Source organism: Carettochelys insculpta, chromosome 8, assembly GCF_033958435.1.
Source record: "Carettochelys insculpta isolate YL-2023 chromosome 8, ASM3395843v1, whole genome shotgun sequence".
NCBI lineage: Eukaryota > Metazoa > Chordata > Testudines > Carettochelyidae > Carettochelys > Carettochelys insculpta.
In genome coordinates this window covers 1,006,390-1,029,504 of record NC_134144.1, presented here as the reverse complement: position 1 = coordinate 1,029,504, position 23,115 = coordinate 1,006,390, and the positions used below count along the sequence as shown (strand labels likewise).

The following is a 23,115-nucleotide window of genomic DNA, read 5'->3' as shown; positions in this document are numbered from 1 at the left end:
TGTTGCTGCGGCTGGGGGCTGTGCGCTCCTCCTGTCCCGCTCGCTGTTGCTGCCGGCAGGGATCGGGTTGGGGAGACTTTCCTCCGTTTTTGCGCTGATGGGGTGAGGGAGGCAGCTTTCCTTTTATGGGCCTCGGAGGGTCCCTCCTGCTGTGGCCGCTCTGGCACGTCTGGCTGGAGGGCCTTGTCAAATAGCAGCATTTTAAGCCGCATCTCCCTGTGCTTCCTTGCTCTGGCTGTTAATTTTGCACAGAAGGAGCATTTCTGCGTGACATGGGACTCCCCCAGGCACCTTATACAGTGACTGTGCCCATCAGACGCTGGCATTGCCTCTCGGCAAGACGCACATTTCTTGAATCCTGAAGAGGACATTGTTGGTGAGTCTTTTAGTTGTTAATGGGGTACTTAGCACCTTCTCTGTGCTGTTTTCCCCCTCTCCGATAACCTGCCGCGGCAGGAGGGCTAATGGCCCTAGGCTCCTGGCCTCCGGTGCTCCGCTTGTTACTATGACTGGACTAAATGCCATCCCGCTTCTTGTTTCTTGTTTGTTTGGTTTTTTTTGAAAATAGCAACTGGCTAACTTAACAATAGCCTAAACTTGAAAACTTTTAAAGAAAACAACTAAAAACCATTGAATACGCTAACTTGGCCGTAGCCTAGTCGGATTCCGTCTGCAGCCGATGGCGGTTAAGAGGAACTGGCGGGGACCGGATCGCACACGTGGCCAGGAGCGTGAAAGGGAGCGGCGCGCCGGCGCATGCGCGGTCCGGCAGAAACTGCTTGGAAGATCCAATCTGCGGTGCCGGGAGAGCCCGACACCTAATGTGAAGCACCCACGGGGACACTCGAAGAAGAACAAGTAGTTAGACATCTGTACCTGTATCCAGAATGGTGGGCCATGTTTTAGTATCTACAGCTGTGGCAGCTTCCTTGGACTTCAGCAGTTTCATTATTCCTTGAGTTGTAAGGATACATGCAGACTTACTGACCTGCACAAAAATGAAAATGTTAACAAAACTGATGAATGGATGCTCTTGTGCTTCAAATCCACCCAAGTCAGTCCAACCTCAAGGAGCTGATCATAAAAAAAAATATAAACGAAGAAAATGAAATTGTGATAATGGAAAACAAGGTTTAAACTAGTTTAATGAAACATTTATTGACTCTAGGTCAGATGGTCACAGCACTACAAGTTTCAGAAATTCACCTTTTTTTAAATTTTTTTCTTGGACTAACAGTTTTAAAAACAACAACAATATACAAAGCAATCTCTCATACCTCTACAATCATCTTGACAGTGGGCAGAGTAGTAGCAAGATTCTGTGGGTGAGGGGGTCGAACTGTTATTGGTACACAGCCAGCATATAAACAGCCATAGAAAGTTGCTATTAAGTCTACTCCTGTTAAGGATAAAAACTAGCTTTAATTTCACAAATTATTGTTATCTCGTATAACAATTAAAAAAATCTGCAGTACATTTTAAGAATTGAAAGATTATACCTATCTATTTTTCATAAAGGAAACATCTAAACCAGTCTCTGGCTTCTGGAGGTAAGAGACCTGGAGTTTGTGTTTTTTGCATTTAAATCTTAGTAGATATGAAGGGTTATTTAAATTTGTCAGATAAGAAGATCTGCTGAAATACAATTTCAACTAATGTCCAGTTTGGGGTGCCACATTTTAAGCAAAATGTGGACCAACAGGAGAGAATCCAGAGGAGAACGATAATAATAGTAATAGCTTTAGGAAACATGACCTGTGAGGAAGGTTAAAAAACCGGACCTGTTTAGTCTAGAGGAAAAAAGTCTGAGAAGGAACCTCTCACAACAGTCTTCAAATATGTAAAGGGCTGTTATACTGAGAATTATATAATTGCTTTCCACATCCACTGAAGGCAAGACAAGAAGAAATCAGCTCAGTCTGCAGCAAGAAATATTTAGGTTAGTTACTGGGAAAAGCTTGCTACTTGTAAGGGCAGATAAGCATTGAAACAGGCTACCTAGAGAGACTGTGGAACCAATCACTGGTGGCTTTTTAGAACAGGTTGGACAAATACCTGTCAGGAATGGTCTCAGAATGTTTGCTGGCCTAGCTGATGTGTCAAGATCCCTTCCAGTCCCGCTTTTCACTAACTAATACATTCCAGGAAGTTTGATGGTGCGGTGTGTTGTGAGTGGGCAATCCAATCTTTCAAAAATAATATATATTTGTCTTTCATAAGTTAACATTATGAAGTCTCTAAACTATTGTTTGTCGAGTTATGCTCCTGCCGTTTCATTGTTCTATATTCACGAGCACACATTAGTCACAAAGACCAAACAAACTCATTCTAGAAATGGACACTTCCTGTTAAGACACAGGTGCATTTGGGGTCAGCACTACCATCTACTGTGCCGCCTCTGACTATACACACCACTTTGCTCTTTGTTAATGAGAAACTGGTACCTTTCACATGCTCTGAATTCATTCCGTGGGCACTTCCCAATGGTGTGGGATTGCACAACTGCCAGAAATGTTCCATCGGACTGCCATAGATTTGTTTGATAAATTCATCCTGCCTACTAGGGAACTGGCTTAGCAGATAAAGCACTGAAGCACAGAAGCCTTCCCTTTAACAGTTACATGCTAGTCTCTGTGGATTGCCAAATTAAATGGCTGTGAGATGGCTGAGCATAGAAATTCTTATATTCCTTTTGCAATGATGGGTTACAGTCTCTGCTGTCTTTATTCCCTTACCTGGAGGATAAACCAGAGCTACATGGTCTCCAACATTCAGTCGTCCCTTCTCCAGCAGTGCAGCTGCCACCCTCTCTGCTTTCTTATGCAGTTGCGTACATGATGCAGTGCTAGCTACCGTGCCCTGTACAGCACAGAAACGACTTAGGAAAACTTAACAGAAAAAATATTTTTATACTGAGCAAAATAAATTGCCTTGCAGTTAACATGTCATATAGTTTTAATATTGTTATATTTATAGTTTTAATATTGTACCCGATAGACAATGCCCCTTGAAACTACATTTGGGACAGCACAATTCAGGTTGTTTCTACAGTTTTGGCTGTTAATAAACATCTTTTAAAGCTTTTTGATCAATTTTAATTCTCACAGTTGTGCAAAATTATGGGTTAAGCATTTTTCTAACTTTTATAGATTTTAGTTTTTACAGTTTCAGGAAATTATTGGTGAGTCAACCAAAGGTGGGGAGGGGAGCCAGACAATTATTTAATCATAGGCAGATTCAAAAAGTTTTACAGCCACTGGAACACAAACAGTCAACCACGTGTAAAAATTTTAGCCTTAAACAAAAATTTTCTCAAGCAGGATTTTTCTTACATGTAAACTGTTGGAAATATTTTTGTCAGTTTGCGTTTGCATAATGCAATCAGCATTTATTGATGTTTACCAGTAAAAAACTGATTCTTCCAAGCCTAACTATATTTCAAATACCTTAACAGTTCAGAAACCAACACCAAAAACTATTAAAATGAACACAGAACTGGCTGTGCATATTTTCACATCACATATTTATACACCTCCAGCATAAACACCACATAATGAACACACTTTGGTACAAGTTCTAGATTTGCCCTTAGCTTAAGCTCATCTTTGTTATTTGAAACCAAGATGATGAAAATGTGGCCTACTTTTCTGATTCTGCTAGTAAAATGATTCACTATTGCAGAAAACAAAAGAATTACAAGCATTCTTGCACCTCCAGTGTCTTGTTCACTCAAGTCTGTTCGGAGGGCAATAGAGAATCCTCCATAGTTCTTACAGCGTTACAGCCTACTCTCCTTTCTCTCCACCCACTCCTTGTTCAAGACAGCATTCAGTAAGTTCAGAGAGGACAGGTCCATCAATGGCTGTTAGCCAGGCTGGGCAGGGAAGGTGTCCTTAGCCTTGGTTTACCAGAAGCTGGGAATGGGCATCAGGAGTGGATCACCTGATTCCCTCTTCTGTTCACTCTGTCTGGGGCACCTGGCTTTGGTGACTGTCAGCAGACAGGATACTGAGCTGGCTGGAGCTTTGGTCTGACCCAGTGTGGCAGTTCTTATGTTCTTATTCTGTGTGAACCCCATAGACAGCAACACCATGCCTCACAAAGACTGCCAATGAATATTTCTAGTAGCAGAGCAGGTAACCAGGGGTCCTGAGGAGCTCTGTTATTGAACATGACTGTTAACTTTCAGGTCAGTGGGGGAAAAAATCTATTTCTGGGAACCCCAACAGCATGTGGAAGGGTCCTGGCCAGCAGTAGGATACCTTGCAGCATTTTAAAGACGTGGTTGGCAAAGCCCTGCAGCCCCAACAGTTGAGGGAACTGATTTTGGGTTGGGACACAGGACAAAATATGTTGATATTGCATTCATCAGCTCACCCGCAAGGCTCCTGCCAACACTCAAACCTCTTAACAACTAACTTTTGCTCTGCAGCCTACAGATAACCGAGAAAACCTGCACAAACACTCCTTACTGCGATGGCATTCCTTCCCTTAGCTACTGGTTTGTCTGCTTCGGCCAGTGAGCTGTGGGCCAGGCACCCTCGCTCCTGCTAAGTGCACTCACAGTCACAGAGGAACCAAGGCTGATGTGTCTGGAGACAGAGGTATGGCCTGGGCTCCGCCATGACAGACTACCATTGCCTGGCCCACGGTGAAGCAAGGACACAGCTCTGGACCACTCACATTGCTGACTGGTGTTGGTAGTGAGAGTCAGCAGAAAGTCACACAGTAGAACTCTGCTCCAGGCCAGCATGATGGGGCACTGAATTTCTGCCCCTCCCTGCTCTGGAGATGAAAGTCACTTCCAAGGTTACTGCTGCCAAGACAGAGTCCCTCCCCGACAGCCGGCTCCCACAGCTACCATTTGTGCTAGTCATGTGCCCTACACTTTAGCTCAGGGGTTCTCAACCTCTCTCTCTCTCGGTGTCCCTCCCCCATGCCGTACGAACCCCAGGGCTCAGCAAGGGAGTGGGAGACTCACGGCGGGGGGTGTCAGACATAGTGTAGTCTGACTTCTGTTTGGGTGGGCAGGGGCCAGCAGGACTCAAGCCAGCTCTGCACAGCAGTGTGCAGGAAGGGAGCACCACCACCACTCCCACAATCACCTCAGCAGGGCACCCAGCTTCCGGGCTGAGGGAAAAAGGTGGCACCACCAAACGCTAAGTCAAAGGTGTGGAGCTCAGCTGAAAAAGCCTGAAAACAGCTGAGTGCAGGGAGGGACAGTGCCTAGGGACTGGGTGTGGAAGGGGCAGGGATTAGCTCAGTGTGCACTGAAGAGGTAGCTGGGGCTGGGTGTGGACATGGGGGTATCTACGAGCTGTGCGCAGACAAGTAGGTAGCTCAGGATGTCGGCAGAGGGGTACAAGGGCCTGTGTGCCAGGAAGCCTCCCCTGTGGTCCCTGTTCCCCAAGGGCTCTGCCAGTCACAAAACTGGGACCTCTTGCCCAGGTGGCTCTTACCAGCTGCAGGAGCAAAGGAGGCTGGAAGCTGGGTAGCAGCTTCAAGTCCTTGCACCAGGAGATGAGAGACCGCTGCAGCTGCCTGCTCCATGGCACCAGCCAGAGCAGCAGCCACCTCGTTCTGCCTGGCTCTGACTTCCCACCTTCAACTTTGCTGGGGCAAGGAGAGGAGGAGCTGGAGCGTGCGTGGGGGTGGGGAGGGGGTTATAGCTGTCCTGGGACTGCCCTGATCTTTCATTGCTGTTTTGGCCCCCTAACTCTGCCCATGACCTCAGGGCTTCTGCCTCATTGGGCACACTGGGGCTTGGGGCTCCAGAATTCAGTCCTGCTGCTCATGGCTCCTGTCCCACAGAGGGCATCAAGGATTTCATTTGTGTGTTCTGGACACCAGAAGAGACCCCAGTGTCAATAAAGTTTGGAGCATTTTAGGCTACAGCATGAGTCTGCCACTTTCCATTTTCCTCCTCCAAACCCAAACGATGTTAGTCTCATTTTCCAGTAAGGCACACATGCATCTCACCTTGGAATTCAGCAGGAGGAAGAGAGGGTGATCTGGGGTTGTCTGGGCTCGCCATTGAAGAACATCTGCTAAGTACAGGAACTGAAACAGAAAGACAGGACAGAAAACATTCAAATTCACTTGCAACGTACCACACTGAGCGTCAGAAGGGCACCACCACAACTGCTGCCCTTGGACTTGTTCTGAAAGACTCAGTGCTACCTTTCTTGCCTGGTCGTTATCCTCCAGCTGGGTAACATCTCTCCCTGAGGCTTGTGCAATTCTCTTTCCAGCAACAAGGTTGCCCACTATCATTGAAGCAGGACCAACATCTGGGGTTAATGAATTGAGCGAAGTGAGAAAACAACTCAATTTAACAAAGCCAATAATAACTGAATAACCACAATTAAACAGATGTATTGCCATAAACACCACATGCAATGTAACTTTAAAAAAAAAAAAAAAGCAAAGCAGGAAGGTGAAAGGCTGAAGCCAAACACCAGCTCTGACAGAACAAACAGAACCTGATAACACCGAGTGTGACATGTCCACTACTGAGGCAGCAACATTCAGAGACAAACGTGAAGGTGGAGCTACAGACTCTGCTTTAGTTACCTGGCTGTTTTTGTCGCGGCTTAGGCAAGTTGGTAACACAAGTGTGAGGGCACATTAAGACATTGCAAGGGTGCAGAGCACCTTCTAAAAAGCGCTGTTTCGTTTCTGAAATATGAATTCCTCCAAGAGGTGCCTTCGGCAAAGTGTTGGCAGGAACCAAAGCCAGACAATACACACCCACCTGGTGAATGCTGTCAATTGCCTTGAGGGGAAAATATAAGGCGTTAATTACATATAGTGACAAGGCACTCAGCTGGAACAAGAATTCTAAAGTAATTTAGAAGAACATCTCACAGTTTACTTGCACCATAATTTGCAAATAAAGGGTCCAATTCTGCACACCCCAAATTTACAGAGCTGTGCTAGGACTTCATTGAGAGCAGGTCCAAGTGTTTCCCACCTGCACACCATCAATTAGGAGAAGTTACTAAAATATGGGTGATTAGCGCAGAAAGGTCATGGAGGCCAAAACTGTGTCACAGAATACTTAGCGTGCATGGTGCCAACCACAGCAACACAGCCGAACATAAATCACAAGAAGATATAGAGGGGAAACATTTAGCTGCTTAACACTTACTACATGGTCCAGGCTGGGAACCACACAGAACAACAGGAATGGACCATAAGTATGTTTCTACCCTTACCAAGCAAATTCATAAAAATAGAACACTTAAAATTCTATATATTTATGCAGAGACCATTGTCTCTATTTCTACCCAGTTTAAGAGACATCTCCCTTTACACTGTTTTCTTCAGTCCTCCCCTCCCTCATACTTCATTCGCTGTACCCGAGGCCATAGCTGCTCTTTCGGTTACTGCACTCTGCTGCCTCTTTAGAAGCAACTGGCCACACTTCAGAAATACCTGCCTACCAGTGGACAAAGCAACCTAAGTTAAGTGTTCAATTTAGGGGCAGTTGGCAGACAGGGAGCACTCAAATCACACCAGCGACTAACAAACAATTCTCCAGGAGAAGTCTGCTTTTAATATGTTGTACAAGTTCAACATTAAGTTCTTTCAGAATCAAACAGATGAAAGGACGCTAGCAGAAATTAATCACAACCTGAACTCTCTTCTGCAGGATTTGAAAATTCCAACTGGTGCAAACTGCAGAAATAATTTCCCAAGAATACACTGATCTTGCTCTTGAAAAAAACGCCGTTAGCTAGCACCACTGAAACACATTGAGAAGTGAGCTTACCAGGAGGTGCTTAAGGTTGTTTATATAGAAGACAGAAGCTCTGATATTCTTATCTGATATATTAGTTTTATTTGCCAGAAAAAAGAGAAAGGACAGATCTGACTACCTGTAGGACCCTGCTCATCCACTGAAAACTATCCTCCTCTGATGCATCAGGACGCTGCTCTGCCACAAGCACTATCCGATCATCATGCAAAACGGTCACAGAAAACACTGCTATCCTAAAACACAAAGGACAGAAGAATGATAGGACTAGTAAAGATGCAACATATGATGAACAGAGCACGGTTTATTGCAATATGGATGGCTGTAAGTCCTGTGGAACTGTTTTCACAGAAGCAAACATGGTACAGGACTATCACAAAACCACTCGACTTGAGGAAAAGGAGAAGTTTATTTTATTTTTCAAACTTCAGGGAATTTGCATTGCACCACATGTGCAATCACAAGCTGGGTTCAATGCACGCAGGAGTAGTATAAACTTTTGTCTCACACAATGACTCTCTATACTGCAACAACTCACTGCTCAATCTCTCAAAAGGAGATTGAGAACCACCCCAGATTAGAGGGTGGCCTATCTACCTGTGTATCTGGACAGATCACTAGAACCTTGAACAAAGGAAGCACCAAACTGGCTTAGAACTGAAGTCTCTGGGGGAAGGAGGACAGAAATCCCTCCACAAACTGGTGCCAGTTTTTGTAAATGATGTTTAAATTGATGGAAGCAACACATTTATGAGGACACAATACCAATCTGTTGCAGCTTCAACAAGTAACTCAACAGCAGTTCCTCATAACACACTGGCACAGATGTAATCACTGGAGACACCTGAGCTAATGCCTCTCTCCCTAAGAGTGATAGGTTGGGCTGCCCAGCATTACCTCTCAGGGAGGCCCCAGCAGCCAGCCTTTTGTTCTCAGGGCAGGTTGGTAGGTGTGTCTATTAGCAGGAGACGCCATGGGAGGGAGCTGTCTGGTGGAGTTAGATCTGTTAGGGGGAAGGGAACTTGTGTTCTAGGTTTGGTAGGTGTCTCAGTTCTGCTGGCCCTTGGGGGATGCTGCTGCTTCATTATATTTGTCTTGAATTAGGGTGCCTGTAACTCTGGATAGGCAGCCACATTTTTTTTCTTTGAAATCTAAAATACAGAGATGATGCAAAACTGAAAAAGGGGCATTGTAAAGTTTTAATCAGAACCTAAACAGAGAGAGAAGACATCAGTAAGACTAATGATTTCACACCACTTAGAAATTAGTTTACAGAGATTAAGTTTCATGCTGTATACTAACAGAAGCCACACTCTTTCATACTCACATCTTGCCCTCAAAGCACGTCTAGAAGTTCAAATGCAGAACTCTCCCCCACCTTGAAAGCATTCTGAAATGCTGGATGGGCAGAGGATAAATACACAAGAATGCAATGTTAGGGAATAAGTTCTTCTCAAAATATTCACCTTCCTCTGTAGACAAACTTCATCGGCTCTACAGCCAGTGCTGTGGCTACTACATCATCAGCATTGTGTTTGCGCATGTTAACCACCATCAGACCATCCAGTTTTCCCACCACGAACACCAAATTGTCCTGAAAAGATGAGAGGCTTAGCAACGGAAAAGCCACACAAAATGCAAGCCCACGACTCCCAACAACGGACAAACCCTGTGGATTAGACAGAGACAGTGTATAGATGTACATGAGGAAAAACAGCCTCTCTGGATAAAGATGAATGCAGCTGCACTCACAAAGAGGAGGAAGGCTAGTTGCCACAGCAGACCACCCAACTCCATACGTACCCTGGCTCGATCAAATGGGTTCAGGGATACGATTCTGTCACTTGGCTCTGAAATCAGGAGCACTAGAAACTCATGATCCAAGAGCTGGGGGAAATATGTGGAGGAGACTTCCCCTTGGAAGAGCAACCCTGACTTGCATTCCAGCCTTAGTTTCACTTCATCTGCAGACTGTCACACCAGACGGTATGTCAGCATTCCTGTTCTGTTTTCCTAAACGCCTGCTCACTGAGTATTCTATTCATTCCATAGTGGATTCACTTCTTGGACATTCAGAACAGTTTTGTCCACTCATACTTACAGGACCAATAAAGCCAAGCAGTCCTGTTCTTGTGAAGGGCTGATCTGAAACAGGTGCGCCTGCTGCTGTCACTGGATTGGTCTAACAGAATACAGAAGATAAAAGTTCAGATACACACCACAGGCACTTTGCTGGTTAACTAGCATTGTGAAACTAAAATGCATCCAGCTTCCAGTCCAGTCAAAATCTGTTACAGCTGCACAAAGACTGACCTTGAGAGTGTGCATCTACTGTCCTCCTGGCTGGGGGGGGACTGCCACTCATGAGGCAAGCACAAGCCCCACTACAGAGGGAACAGGCACAGCAGCAGCTGAGTGACTTGCCCAAGGGCACACAGCAAGTCCATGACAGAGCTGCAACATAACTCAAAATTGAGAGCCAGCTTTAACCAGTGAGCACTAGCAACCCATCTGATGTTGCCTCTGCTGGTTTCTGGACTATTTCTGAGGACTCTCCCACCCTGCCTCCCCACTGCTGTGTGACTGGACATACTGATGTTGGAAGTGGCAGTGAGAATCCCTCCAGATACAAGCTGCAACTGGCTCGAGGACATTTCCAGCAGTGAGGGGGATGGTCAGGACTCTCTATTTATTCTTTCTGAAACAGGAAACTCTCCTATCCCTCATCTTACACTGGTGCCTGAAACAGAGCGCAAGTGACTCCCAAGAGTGAGAGAGGATAATGACCACGGCCTTCCTCCCCTTCTGGCAAGAAGGATGTACAAGTTACAATTTGTCTTTTTTGGAGATTAACTCTGTATGTGTGAAAAAACAAGATGCCAAGTGAACTCTGCTGCAGTAAAGCACAGGCACAGTGGTGGGTTCTGTGTTTAGCACAAAATGCGGCAAGGCCGGCTGCTGGTCTTACTTCATCCTCTACTCAAACTGCTCATGAGCCCCAAGGAACAGTTTCATGCAGTATCCAACTGCAAACTGTTCAGCTCACTAAGGGCTGTAGCAGGTAGTCAAAATATACGTGTACATTAAAAATGTGTGGGTGGTTTGCAATTCCCTAGGGACACTTATTTAAGCAGTATGCCAGTATCCAAATAACACAGCTATGCATCTAGGGTATGACAGGGTGGCATCAGATCTAAACAAATAATCACCTGACTTTATGCAATATCATCCTTGGAATGTTTTACTGTCACTATACATGTTAAGGCTGTGTTGAAACAGAGGTGAGACGATCAAACGTTGATGCTAGTATGAGCATGAAACCAGAATACTGAATATAAAAAAGAAGATTGAGCGCTAATGTGATTTCATAATTTGGATAAAAGAAAAACAAGTTTCAGTTTTGATACATTATTGGAGTGGATGAAGGGAAGTGTCTTTTGTCATGGTGTTTATTTAATGTAATTAAAACAGATGCTGTTTCAATGAAAATGAGCATATGTGCAGTGACAGGGGTTACACAACCAGCAAGCTAACTGACTCAGATACCACCTTTAGAACCATTGGTAGATGACATTTATGCTTTTTCTGTGTTTACTTCTGTAGCATTAGAGGTTGACAATGTAACCAAAAAGTTCCTGTCTACCACTGTATTCTATGAATTCAGAGTTCAAAAGGAGAGTCCAATGAATTATGAATGTAGTGACATCAGTGTTTTCACTGCTCTTGGAAGAACAGTAAACTACCTGTACATGTACTATCAAAACAAAAAAGCAGTCCAGTAGCATTTTTAAGACTCACAAAATAATTTATTAGGTGATGAGCCTTCGTGGGACAGATCCACTTCTCCACAAAGGCTCATCACCTAATAAATTATTTTGTTAGTCTTTGAAGTGCTACTGGACTTGTTTTTTGCTTTGATAGCATACAGACTACCACGGCTTTCTCTCTGTTACTATTCTACCTGTAAATGGTGGCAGATTGATTATTACCATTTGTTAATCTATGTTGCTAATACCAGTGGTACTTAGGAAATAGGAAGCTACTTCAAAGACATTCTTCACCCAAGGAACACCTGCCTGTCAGGGATCTGCACAACTCTTGGGCCCTCATCCTTTCATCTCAGATTTGCTTAAGCATCATCAGAGGACATTTGACTTGCAAGATAGAGGTCTCTAACTCCATTTTGGACCATCCCTATATTGGATATTAGACTATAACCTAATGAACCGATTCTGGAAAAGATTCTGCAAACCTGGAGCTCACCAGCTCTACTATGAAACTGACATAACAGCTTTATTGGTCTCTATGTGTACAGTATATTGATCTTTCAGCCAATACCCATTCACTTTTCTTTTTCAAATAGAATTTAGTTGAGTTCATAAGACTGGACAGTAAGCATGTATTTGGGCAAGATCTGAGTTATTCATTAACCTGGTGGGAAATGTGTCTGTTCCTTCAGGAAACAGAACTTTTTTATGTGACAAACAATATATTCAGTAAACCTCATCACCCTTGATTTGGCTGTCTGGGTAGAAGCCATTGTGTTGCTGGCTCAATGAGTTTCAGTATTAGAATAACCAACAGTTTTGTGGACTGTCTGGTCGGTAAGGGAGAACAGCAAAGAATGGGGCAAATCTCAGCTCCCCAGGACTCCTGTCACCCCGTGAACAGAAACTGATATATTGTTCTGCCTCTCTCCTCACTAACTGAAATAATACAAACAGCTTTTTATCAAAGATTATAAAGGGCATAAACATTACAGAAAGACACAAACCTCAAACACATTCTTGGTGATTCCAAGGAGACCATAGTATGCTGACCCAGTTGTACCAGAATTCACACAGATTTCGCCAACCTCATCAGTTTTACATAGATAAGGAGTTCCATCCACCTTCACAACACACACATCAGCTAAAGAGGTACAGCAAAAATGCAATGGCATTACCATGTATGCATATTTTGGTAAACTAGCAGATAGAGAAATTGGCTCACTGTGAACACAAGTAACATGACTAAAGAAATTTTTATATTGAGCAGCTCAACTAGAAACATTGCATATAAAAAAGTCACAAAGGAGAGTTTTGTTTTAGCATTTTACAAGCATTCAGAAAACCTGAATAATGCAAAACAAAAAAGCAGTCAAGTAGCACTTTAAAGGCTAACAAAATAATTTATTAGGTGAGCTTTCGTGGGAGAGACCCACTTCTTCAGACCATAGCCATACCACAACAGACTCAATATTTAAGGCACAGAGAACCAAAAACAGTAATCAAGGAGGACAAATCAGAAAAAAATGATCAAGATGAGCAAATCAGAGAGTAGAGGTGTATAAGGGCGGGGGAAGTCAAGAATTAGGTTAAGCCAAGTATGCAAACGAGCCCCTATGGTGACTCAGAAAATTCCCATCCCAGTTCAAACCGTGTTAATGTGCCGAATTTGAATATAAGAGACAGCTCAGCTGTCTCCCTTTGAATAGTGGTGCAAAAATTTTTCTTCAGTAACATGCAAACTCTTAAGTCATTAACAGAATGGCCCACTCCATTAAAATGTTGACTAACTGGTTTGTGGATCTGGAATGTTTTTATGTCTGTTTTGTGCCCATTAACTCTCTGTCTAAGGGAGTTAGAAGTCTGTCCAATGTACAAAGCATCTGGGCATTGCTGGCACATGATGGCATATATGATGTTAGCTGAGGAACATGAGAACGTGCCCGTGGTTCTGTGAATAACCTGGTTAGGTCCAGTGATGGTATTTCCAGAGAAGATATGTGGACAAAGTTGGCAGCGGGCTTTGTTGCAAGGAAAGGTTCCAGGACTGGTATGCCTGGGGTATAGACTGTGGCTGTTGGCAAGGATCCTCATAAGGTTGAAAGGAGAGAACAGGCCTGTCACCTGGGGGCTTCTGGAGTGTGGCATCCTGATAAAGGATAGGTTGTAGGTCTTTAATAATGTGTTGCAGTGGTTTGAGTTGGGGGTTGTAGATGATGACCAGTGGTGTTCTGTTCTTGGCTTTTTTGGGCCGATCTTGGAGTAGCTGGTCTCTGGGTATTTGTCTGGCCCTGTTCATTTGTTTTTTTGTTTCTCCTGGCGGGTAATTCAGGCTTATGAATATTTGGTAAAGATCTTGTAGTTTTTGGTCTCTGTCAGTTGGATCAGAACAAATGCGATTGTACATAAGGGCTCGGCTATAAACTATGGATCTAGTTGTGTGTGCAGGATGGAAGCTAGAAGGGTGTAGGTACGTATAGTGATCAGTGGGTTTCTGGTACAGTGAGGTACCAATCAGGCCATCCTTTATTTGTACTGTAGTGTCCAAGATTCCTCAGTTCTCGTCCCGTATTACTTAAGATACATTGATGACATCTTTATGATTTGGACCCATGGTATAGAGACTCTAGAAGAATTCCACAGAGACTTTAACAATCTGCACCCCACCATCAACTCATGCCTCAATTACTCCATGCAAGAGATACATTTCCTGGACACTACAGTACGAATCAAGGATGGCCTGATCGGTACCACACTGTACCGGAAACCCACTGATCGCTATACTTACCTACACCCTTCTAGCTTCCATCCTGCACACATAACTAGATCCATTGTTTACAGTCAAGCCCTTAGGTACAATAGCATTTTTGCACCACTATTCAAAGGGAGACAGCTGAGCTGTCTTTTATTTTCAAATTTGGCAAATTAACATGGGGTTTGAACCGGGATGGGAATTTTCTGAGTCACTATAGGGGCTCGTTTGCATACTTGGCTTAATCTAATTCTTGACCTACCCTGCCCCCCATGTCCCTCTACTCTCTGATTTGCTCACCTTGATAATTTTTTTCTGATTTGTCCTCCTTGATTAATGTTTCTTGTTCTCCGTGCCTTAAATATTGAGTCTGTTCTGGTCTGGCTATGGCCTGAAGAAGTGGGTCTGGCCCACGAAACCTCACCTAATAAATTATTTTGTTAGTCTTTAAAGTGCTACTTGACTGCTTTTTTGTTTTGATAGTGTATAGCCTAGCACAGCTCCCTCTCTGTTACTGAATAATGCAGTCACTGATTTAAATGTTCTCTATGAAAACTACAAACTTTCAAATTTCTGACTCCCCGCTTCCTCATTATGCGATAGGCCTTACTGCATAATACCACAATGTCTTAAGCATTTGTTTTTGAACACGAAGATCAAAATATGGCAAGCCAGGGCAGTTGGTTAGGTGAATGAGTACTTATGTAGGATTAAAGATGACAAATTTAGATAATACCAACTTTAAATTTGTAATTCCTTTTGATTTACTGTTGCAGATGTTATATTTGGACACATCTGTTCCTCAAATTAAATATCAAAACAAAAAGCAGTCTGGTCTGGCTATGGTCTGAAGAAGTGGGTCTGTCCCACGAAAGCTCACCTAATAAACCATTTTGCTAGTCTTTTAAGTGCTACTTGACTGCTTTTTGTTTTGATAGTGTATAGACTAGCACGGCTTCCTCTTTGTTACTATTCAAATTAAATATGTGACACACAAGCTAGAAATGGAAACAAAAACTATTAGGCCACTTTTATTCCTGCTGCCAGTTTCAGTGCAATGAATTTTCTAGTACTTTGTCCAGTCGTCTTTTCACGCATGCCAACCTTCCCACAGCTGATGAGATGTTCTTTCAGAACCCAACAGAACTCCCTTGACATGCTGCCTAAAATGTCCTTTTCTTCTCCAACTCCCATTACTTCACATCACATCACCCAATCTCTAAATAACGTTTCCTATACAACTTGTTGATATTTCCTTCCCTTAAATAATCTATGCACGGCTAGCTACTTTACTCCTTCCTCGTAAGTCACTCCCTCTACTGCCTTGTTCTTTCTCATCTGGATTTGCAAAACACAGATCCCACCAGCTTTTCATACAGTCCTGGGTGATTCTCCTCCTTTGAGGCTACCTGGCAGTCTCTCAAGCCACAGCATGTCACGCAGGCGTCTCTGGTGTTTGCCTATGCCCCTGCAGCCGGGATCAGAGACTGATGACCCCTCCTCCACAGGGCTAGCACTTCTGCAAGGGATTTAGGTTCTTCCTCCCTCCTGCCTCTGATTCCTTGCAGTGACATGCTGGCTAGAAGCATCATTAGTGCAGACTATTAGCTGCAGCCTCCATAAGGAAGCACTTTTCCCCCATGGGATCCCTCCAGTGCCCAGGCTAATCTGAGCCCAGCCAGCTCAATAGCACAGGCTAGCTCTGTATCCCTCTCTCCATTTGTACGCGCTCCAGATCTTCAGTGCATTGGGATCTCTAATCAGTGTGTAAGAGGCACTCTAAGCATGCTGCATTGGTGCAAGCCAGCATAGGCCCTATGGTGAATTTTAACCATGTTCTGCCACATTACGCCTCACTCAGAGCACCCTGTGAAATCCTGAGAGGTCCCAGAGCATGCTGCTGTGCCAATGGGAAGGGAAGCGGCAGGAACCAGAACAAACAATGGGCATATCTGTGAATGGTCCAGGCTGGGTAACAGCTCTGAAGAGCTTGCCCTCCCGCGACTGACACCCCCGCTGCATTTGCTCATGGCTGCCATTAATCTGCTAGCTGCATTCAAGCTAGGTTGCACAGGCAAACCCATGCATAGCTTCTTCCCCAACTGTTACAATTCTCCAACTCAGTCTTTGAATGGAGGTCCTCAGGGGCTCACAGACTCTCAGAACACTAGAACTGGAAGGTACCCTCGAGGTCATCAAGTCTAGATTCCTGCCCTCACAGCCGAGCCAAGCACCACCACAGACAGCACTTGATTCTACCCCGTCCAGTAAGTGCTGAGAGGGATCACTGGGAGAAAGAGGAACATTCCCTCCCTCACTGCATGTGTAAAACTCAGCCCTCAAGCCTGGTCAGGTGCCCACAGAGATGAAAATCTTTGATGGCAATGGTCACAGGAACAAAATAAATGCCAATCTGCAGAGGGCCTTTCTGTGTTTGACAGCCTGTATCTGGAATAGGAGCACCTTAATTCACCCAAATGAAACCTTGTGAAAGATCAATGTCTCATTTACCTACTAGTGTCCATCCTACTTTTAAACTGTCCACCAGAGTGCTTATCAATAGATACAAAGTGGAGCTTTGGAACTTTTTACAAGACAGCATCTAGCAACACCATTAAGATAATACTGCAACCAAAGCTTCGCTCTTGGACAAAAAGTTTAAACACAGTTTTAATGACAGCCCACCAGCTGTGAGACAGGAGGTGCCCCTCTCTTAACTAAGCCTGTGGGCAGGGACTAGAAAATCAGGAGTTTATGCAGATGTATAAACCGTTAGCTTCAGGCTCAACTACGCACAAGTCCATTTTCAGATTCGTAATCCTGATGGATTCCCAATGCAAGGCTGTTAAGCAAACTTTTAAACTGAGGGCTTTACTACTGCAGCAAAAGAACGTTCTTCAATTAATTCAAAAGCTATCTAATACTTTCCTTAACAGTGATGCAGGTGAGATAAAAAGCAAGATCACAAAATCACTTTCGCTCTCATTCTAACCAGTAGAAAACAGTGATACATATACCTAGTGCAATAGCCAAGATGTATCACTTGGGCTATGTCTACACTAGCACCTGTCTTTCGAAAGGGGGTTGCTAAAGAGACACTACGGCAGATGCTAATGAGGCACTGCTATGAATATGCTGTGCCTCATTAGCATAACATCAGCCGTGGCGATTCAAAAGTGCCACTTTCTAATAGTGCGCTGCCTGTGTAGATGGGGGCCTTTTGAAAGGACCCCTCAGTCTTCAAAAGCCCCTTATTCCTATTTGGTTTTAGGCATAAGGGGCTTTTGAAGACTGGGGATCCTTTTGAAAGACCCCCCCCATCTACACAGGCAGTGTGCTACTTGAAAGTGGCACTTTCGAATCGCCGCAGCTGGTATTATGCTAATGAGGTGCTGTCTATTCATAGCAGTGCCTCATTAGCATCTGCCGTAGTGTCTCATTAGCATCCCCCTTTCGGAAGGCAGGTGCTAGTGTAGACATAGCCTTGAGGACAAAATGACAGTGGCAGGTGCTTCATAGATGGAAAAAGGGAACAGTTAAATACGTAGATATAAAATTCAATTAACTTTAAAAAGCTCAAAATACCAAACTCCTTGATGTTCTAAAACAGGATAATCTCTAAGAGGATATTAAAATAACATTTAGTATTTGTTTGTTCAATACACTATGCACTTGAAAAGTAAAATTTTCTCTCAAATAAGCTATACATAAGTTTCTGATGCAAATATTCAAACACTATTAAACAACTGTGTGCTGATAATGGTCTTGTCTTTCTGACACTGTCTATATTTAAATCAATAGGAATATAGGAGTTCCTCGAAAAAATATTACTCTACAGTTTCTGTAAGACTTACAAGACAGAATAATACAATATCGATGGGCCCAGATCTAGCACTAAGACTGGATGGAGTAATTCTCCTGTCAACATCCCTTACTCCTTGTGAGAGCAAGGAGTACAAAGGTCAACTTTTGACCCCGATAGCTCAATTTCACAGGTCCCCAACAGGCACACAAAATTGAACCCCAAATGATCAACCCTAACCGAGTTGATTTCCCAGCTAGTATGGATGTACCCTTAGTCTTCCAAATGATCTGAAGTGAAGCATGGTGCTATTTGTCCCAGACACTCACATTTTGTTGCACATGATGAATAACCATGGCTGAGGTTTTTACATAGCCCAGTTACTAAACTAAACAAACTTCCCCTTAAAGCCACAAATAATTTTAGCTACTTACAAATATGCTTTAAAATAACTGCCAAATAAGAGTAATCCGAGAGGAACAGTAATAACAGGTAGCAGAAGAACAAACTGGTGGAAAACAGTACCTAGTATACTGGGTATATCTTAATATTTTTTCTTTATTACAGAGTAAAAGCCTGGTTATCCAGCACCCAGATACCTAGCACATTCTGCTAACCAGCAGGCTGTGGGTTAGCCTTACCTGTCTAGGGCCAGTGGAGCAGGGCTGGATGCCCGATGCACAGCCAGCTTGAATAACCAGCACATTTTATTATCTGGTATCCCCAATTCCCCAATAATAAAGCTTGAACAATATTTTTGTTATGGCATGCTCCACTAATTTAGCACCACTTAGGAACTACACCGTCATTTGTTACACTCTAATACTACCAAGTAATGTGGCCCAGGGGAAGAATGAATCAAAAACACCTTTTCCCCTTCCAGATCAGGGCCAGATTAAAAAAAGCCCCCTCACATACCTAATTGTTAATGTTTAATACATAAGTTCACACTGCTCTTAAAATATCCTTTTAAGAACTAAAGCACACATGTTAAGGTAGCCAGCTGTAGACCTGTAAAGCCATTTCTCTTCCAGGATAAATGCTACTTATTTGGTCAATTCAAGATAGACATCAACAACATCAGAAATTCATTCAGTGATCTCCAATTAAGTCTACATGAAGTATAATTGTCCTACCTCCGGGCATAACCTGACCAACATCCTGTACAGTGAGTACTGACAATTTTTCTTCTGTATCCACTCTAATCACGCTGTAACTCAAACAATTCATCGACAACACTGCTTTCCCAGGGGGTGGTCCACCCAAATCTGGAGGTCTGAAAAACAAAATGTCAAACCAACAATGGTACAGGAAATAATTCAATGGCAATGCATTCAGCAAAGAAACTCTGTGTTAATTCTGTCAGATGAAAGTGTGTGGCAAGCTTAACTACGGGAGCCATATCAGTAACAAAACCAAATGAAGCTGGGTTCTAACTGATATTATTTACAGTACTTCATCTACCACAGACCAAAAGCCTTTGAATACTGTGGTACACTGGATACAGCATGTGACCAAGGCTCACAAGAACTGGTCCCCATTCCTGGGCCTGTTGCTGACTGGCTGACCCTGGAAAAGTTGTTTTACCCCATATCTCAGTTTCCAAACCTGTAATATGAGAATAACTACACTGGCCTCTTTGTAAAGCAAAATGAAATCTACAGATAAAAAATGCTATGTAAGAACTAGGCGGGGGTAGCAGTAGTCACATTTTAATACAGAAGTCAGCCCTGTGATCTAGTCTCCCTACTAAGCTGTCCAAGGTTTGCATCCGGTAATGTGCGCTCTTATTTAACTGCTGTGCTAATTCGTTAGCACTGCTCCTGTCAATGTGGGGAGATGAGGCGATACAGCCATTAGTTCTCTAAGCAAACATACAATCTCCCCTTAGAAAGACAAACTGAAGCAAGTTTTACCTTTTGGAGGAAGGCAATCAGTTGAGTGTTCAGCTCACTAGAGGAGGACTCTGGCATTTTGTGACAAATTTTGAGGTTTTGAAATTTATTTTCATTCCATATTTGAACAAACCTAAAACCTCGTGAGCGTTTTTGAAAAATGGAACAATAGCCACACATCTGTTTCCCAGATCAAGAAGGTTAAGTTTTTAATTTGAGGGTTTCTCTCCCTCACTGGAGACTCCACACAACCTCAGAAACCTTCCCAACCGGACTTGAATTAAACTGATAACTCAGATTTCTTCACAGCCACCAGATAATTCAAGATGACTAAAGTGGTACAGACCCAGGCAGGGGGCAGACACACCCCCACCAACAGAAAAAGCGCTTCCATTGCTGCAGTTAAGCACTGTGAGTCAATCTCTTTCCACTATTAGCAATGCCAGTTCTACATCCGTAAATCAGGAAGATTCTAACCCTGTGAACCACTTGAGGAGCTACTCCCTATGACACAGAGCCACAAAGCCGGGATGAAGCACACAACCTGCAGACTAGGAATTGCTGAAGTCCTAAAGATGGCTGGACACACAGGTGAAGCAGATAAGGGTTCCAAGGCTATCAGCCAGGTTGGCACTATAAGAATAATTCTGGTTCTGTCCTGTTTGATCTTGTTCATCACCTTTAGTATCATCAGCACTATGGGAAATGCATAAAGCAGACTTCTGCCAAGACAGAAAAAAGGTGTTTCCCAAGGAAAGGTGGCCCATACCCCATCATGCAGAAAGAGGACGCTTCATGTTCCTGGAAGTAGGTACGTCATGGAAATATGCAAATATGCATCTTACAGACTGAGGGACGAAAAACAAATAGTCTTTTGCTAGTGAAGGAATTACAGCTGCAAGAGTCACCATCAAGAACTTTAGAGACTTTAGGAACTTGTTTTCAAAGTCTTAAATGTGAGGTCAGTTTACACACTCTTTCATTCTTGGCACAATGGAAAACTGACAGTAAAATCCCTCCTCTGTGAGGTGGAGGGACCAGCTGTTGTACTACTCCTCATCAGGGGAGCGTTTCCTTCCTGTCTGAATAAATGCTTGGGAGAACAGTTCCTGAGGAGGGATGGGGAGAGGGGAATAGAAGGGAGGGAGTGATGTAAAGTGGATGGTACAGCCTAACATTCTGACCTCTCTCACTCTCCTGTCTGTAGTGATCCACCTCCAACGATGTGGGAAATAGAGAAGGGGGTCTTCAAAGAGAGAGAAAGACTGTCTAATTAGTGCAGCTGAAAATCCAGAGGCCTGGAAAGATTCAAACCCTTAGCCAACCTACCAGTAATGTTTCTTGGAATATGGCTATATGGTCATAGAGGGCGACTGGATGGGTTTCTCTCTCTGAAATGTCTTCTTTTTCTGCAGGATTCAGCTAATCTATGGAATCTGGAAAACTGAGGAGGACGTGGTCTCTGGACTGTCTGTGACCCACTGACCCTTTCCTTCACTGGGTGTGCGCATGCACACGCATATACCAAGCAAGGGATTGTGAAGAGTATGCAATGTTCATCTGTTGCCACTGAGAACAGTTTACAGATGACAAGGAGTTCTTGATTTCTCTTAGAAACTCCCAAGAGATGGAGCCATGACACCCTGCTCATGAACACCACTGCAGAGATGGACCTGGTAGCAGTGTCCACAACATCAAAGGCTTGCTGGTCTGTTGAGATAACCTGGAACTGCATCCTATGTCATTGCGGCAAACGTTCAATAAAAGCCATGAATCTGTCATAATTTGTAAAGCTATACTTGGCGATGACCTCCTGAACTGCAGGTTTGCTAATGAACAGGGCTTTCACCCAGAGACACCCAGCCTTGTGTGTCCATTGTTACAAGGGATAGACAGAAATGCTGCCTACATTGGTCTTTTACCACATCCACCAGAGAATTATGGGGAGTGTGGGCAGGCAGGGAAAGTCAGACTCCCTTCTTCTACTGGTCCTACTAGTGACAGGTGACCCTCCCTCCTTCCTCCTTCCCCACTACGTAAACCTTAGATTCTAACTGTCCACTTCAATCTGAAAAACTGAAGAAGTGGGTTTACCCATGAAAGCTCATTACCTATTAAATAAATGTGTTAAGTCTTTAAAGATGCTACAGGACTGCTCGTTTTTGAGAATACCGCTTATCTGTTATTCACACATGGGCAGAATAGTGGCAGGAGTCTTCAACAACATCATAGCAAGCTCTAGCAGTGTCTCATTAATGAGAAAGGGCACCCTGGCAGATACTGCTGACTACAGGACAGGCAACTGTTTGTGTTATGAGTCCTGGACCCCCTCCCATGGAACCTGAAGATTGTCAGCTACCATCTTTATGAGGGCTGGAACTCGCTGAAAACCACCAGTCCAAGAAGATGGCAGAGGCACAACAGCTTCATCCAGAAATGAGGATGAAATAGGTGTTTGAGAGGTGGCCTCCTCTTCTGCCCTGGCTTTCTGCTGCTCAGACATCTTTCCTATGGGGGTGCTGGGAGGAGAGGGCTGTACAACTCTGGCTCTCTACAAGATGCCATCAGTGGTTTGGCAGATTGTGGTTGACAGGCAGCCCAGAGTTCCAGTATGAGCACTGGGTGCAGGGCATACAGGAGAGGGGATAGCATGTAGAGCTGGTTCCACAGTTCTCAATAATGATTCTGTTTTTCCCAATGACTTCAGAGAAATGTTCCCTGAAAGGACACATTGGAGAACCCAGAACAGAGAGAGGGGACCAACTGGAAGTTTCCTTCATCCAAAGGAGAAGCACCTGGACAAAATGGTAGAGTACTGTTATACTGAAGAACTGCAGTCTGGAGACTGGAGCCTCAGTACCAAGGGATGCTCAGTACCCAAGAGGAGCAGAAACACTGGGTCATCTGTAATCACCGGAGCCATACTATATCTAGCAAATGGGGCACTGGTACTGATATGATAGCCACTGCCATGGTCACCAAAGCCAACACTACCACTGATGGCATCTGGTGCCGTTGCTTGCTCAGTGCCAAGGATGCTGCATGCACAGGTACTGCCAGCCTAGAATGAACTCGATGGTGCGTCTTAAGTGTCCACACTTGCCCCCGTTACTGTTCGAATGCACTGAGGTCCTGTTACA

At 44.0% G+C, this 23,115-nt stretch overlaps 1 protein-coding gene across 7 annotated transcripts in view; it reads right to left on the bottom strand.

Moving 5' to 3' along the window:
• The window catches only part of DIP2A (disco interacting protein 2 homolog A), a 167,865-nt gene that overhangs the window by 32,862 nt on the left and 111,888 nt on the right, over positions 1-23,115 (bottom strand). For 5 of the 7 annotated variants that reach the window (XR_012646329.1, XR_012646330.1, XM_075000617.1 and 2 more), the window contains 11 exons: positions 19,217-19,356; positions 12,534-12,670; positions 9,861-9,941; positions 9,226-9,353; positions 7,881-7,995; positions 6,574-6,775; positions 6,181-6,290; positions 5,980-6,060; positions 2,736-2,859; positions 1,278-1,399; positions 877-988 (listed from right to left, as the gene is read on the bottom strand). Coding sequence is in view for 5 of the 7 variants with exons in the window: in XM_075000617.1 (XP_074856718.1) it covers positions 877-988; positions 1,278-1,399; positions 2,736-2,859; positions 5,980-6,060; positions 6,181-6,290; positions 6,574-6,775; positions 7,881-7,995; positions 9,226-9,353; positions 9,861-9,941; positions 12,534-12,670; positions 19,217-19,356 (1,352 nt within the window). In the remaining 2 variants the exon portion in view is untranslated. Of the gene's footprint in view, positions 1-876; positions 989-1,277; positions 1,400-2,735; positions 2,860-5,979; positions 6,061-6,180; positions 6,291-6,573; positions 6,776-7,880; positions 7,996-9,086; positions 9,158-9,221; positions 9,354-9,860; positions 9,942-12,533; positions 12,671-19,216; positions 19,357-23,115 lie in introns of those variants that run through there. The other 2 variants (XM_075000620.1, XM_075000622.1) reach the window with 2 other exon arrangements.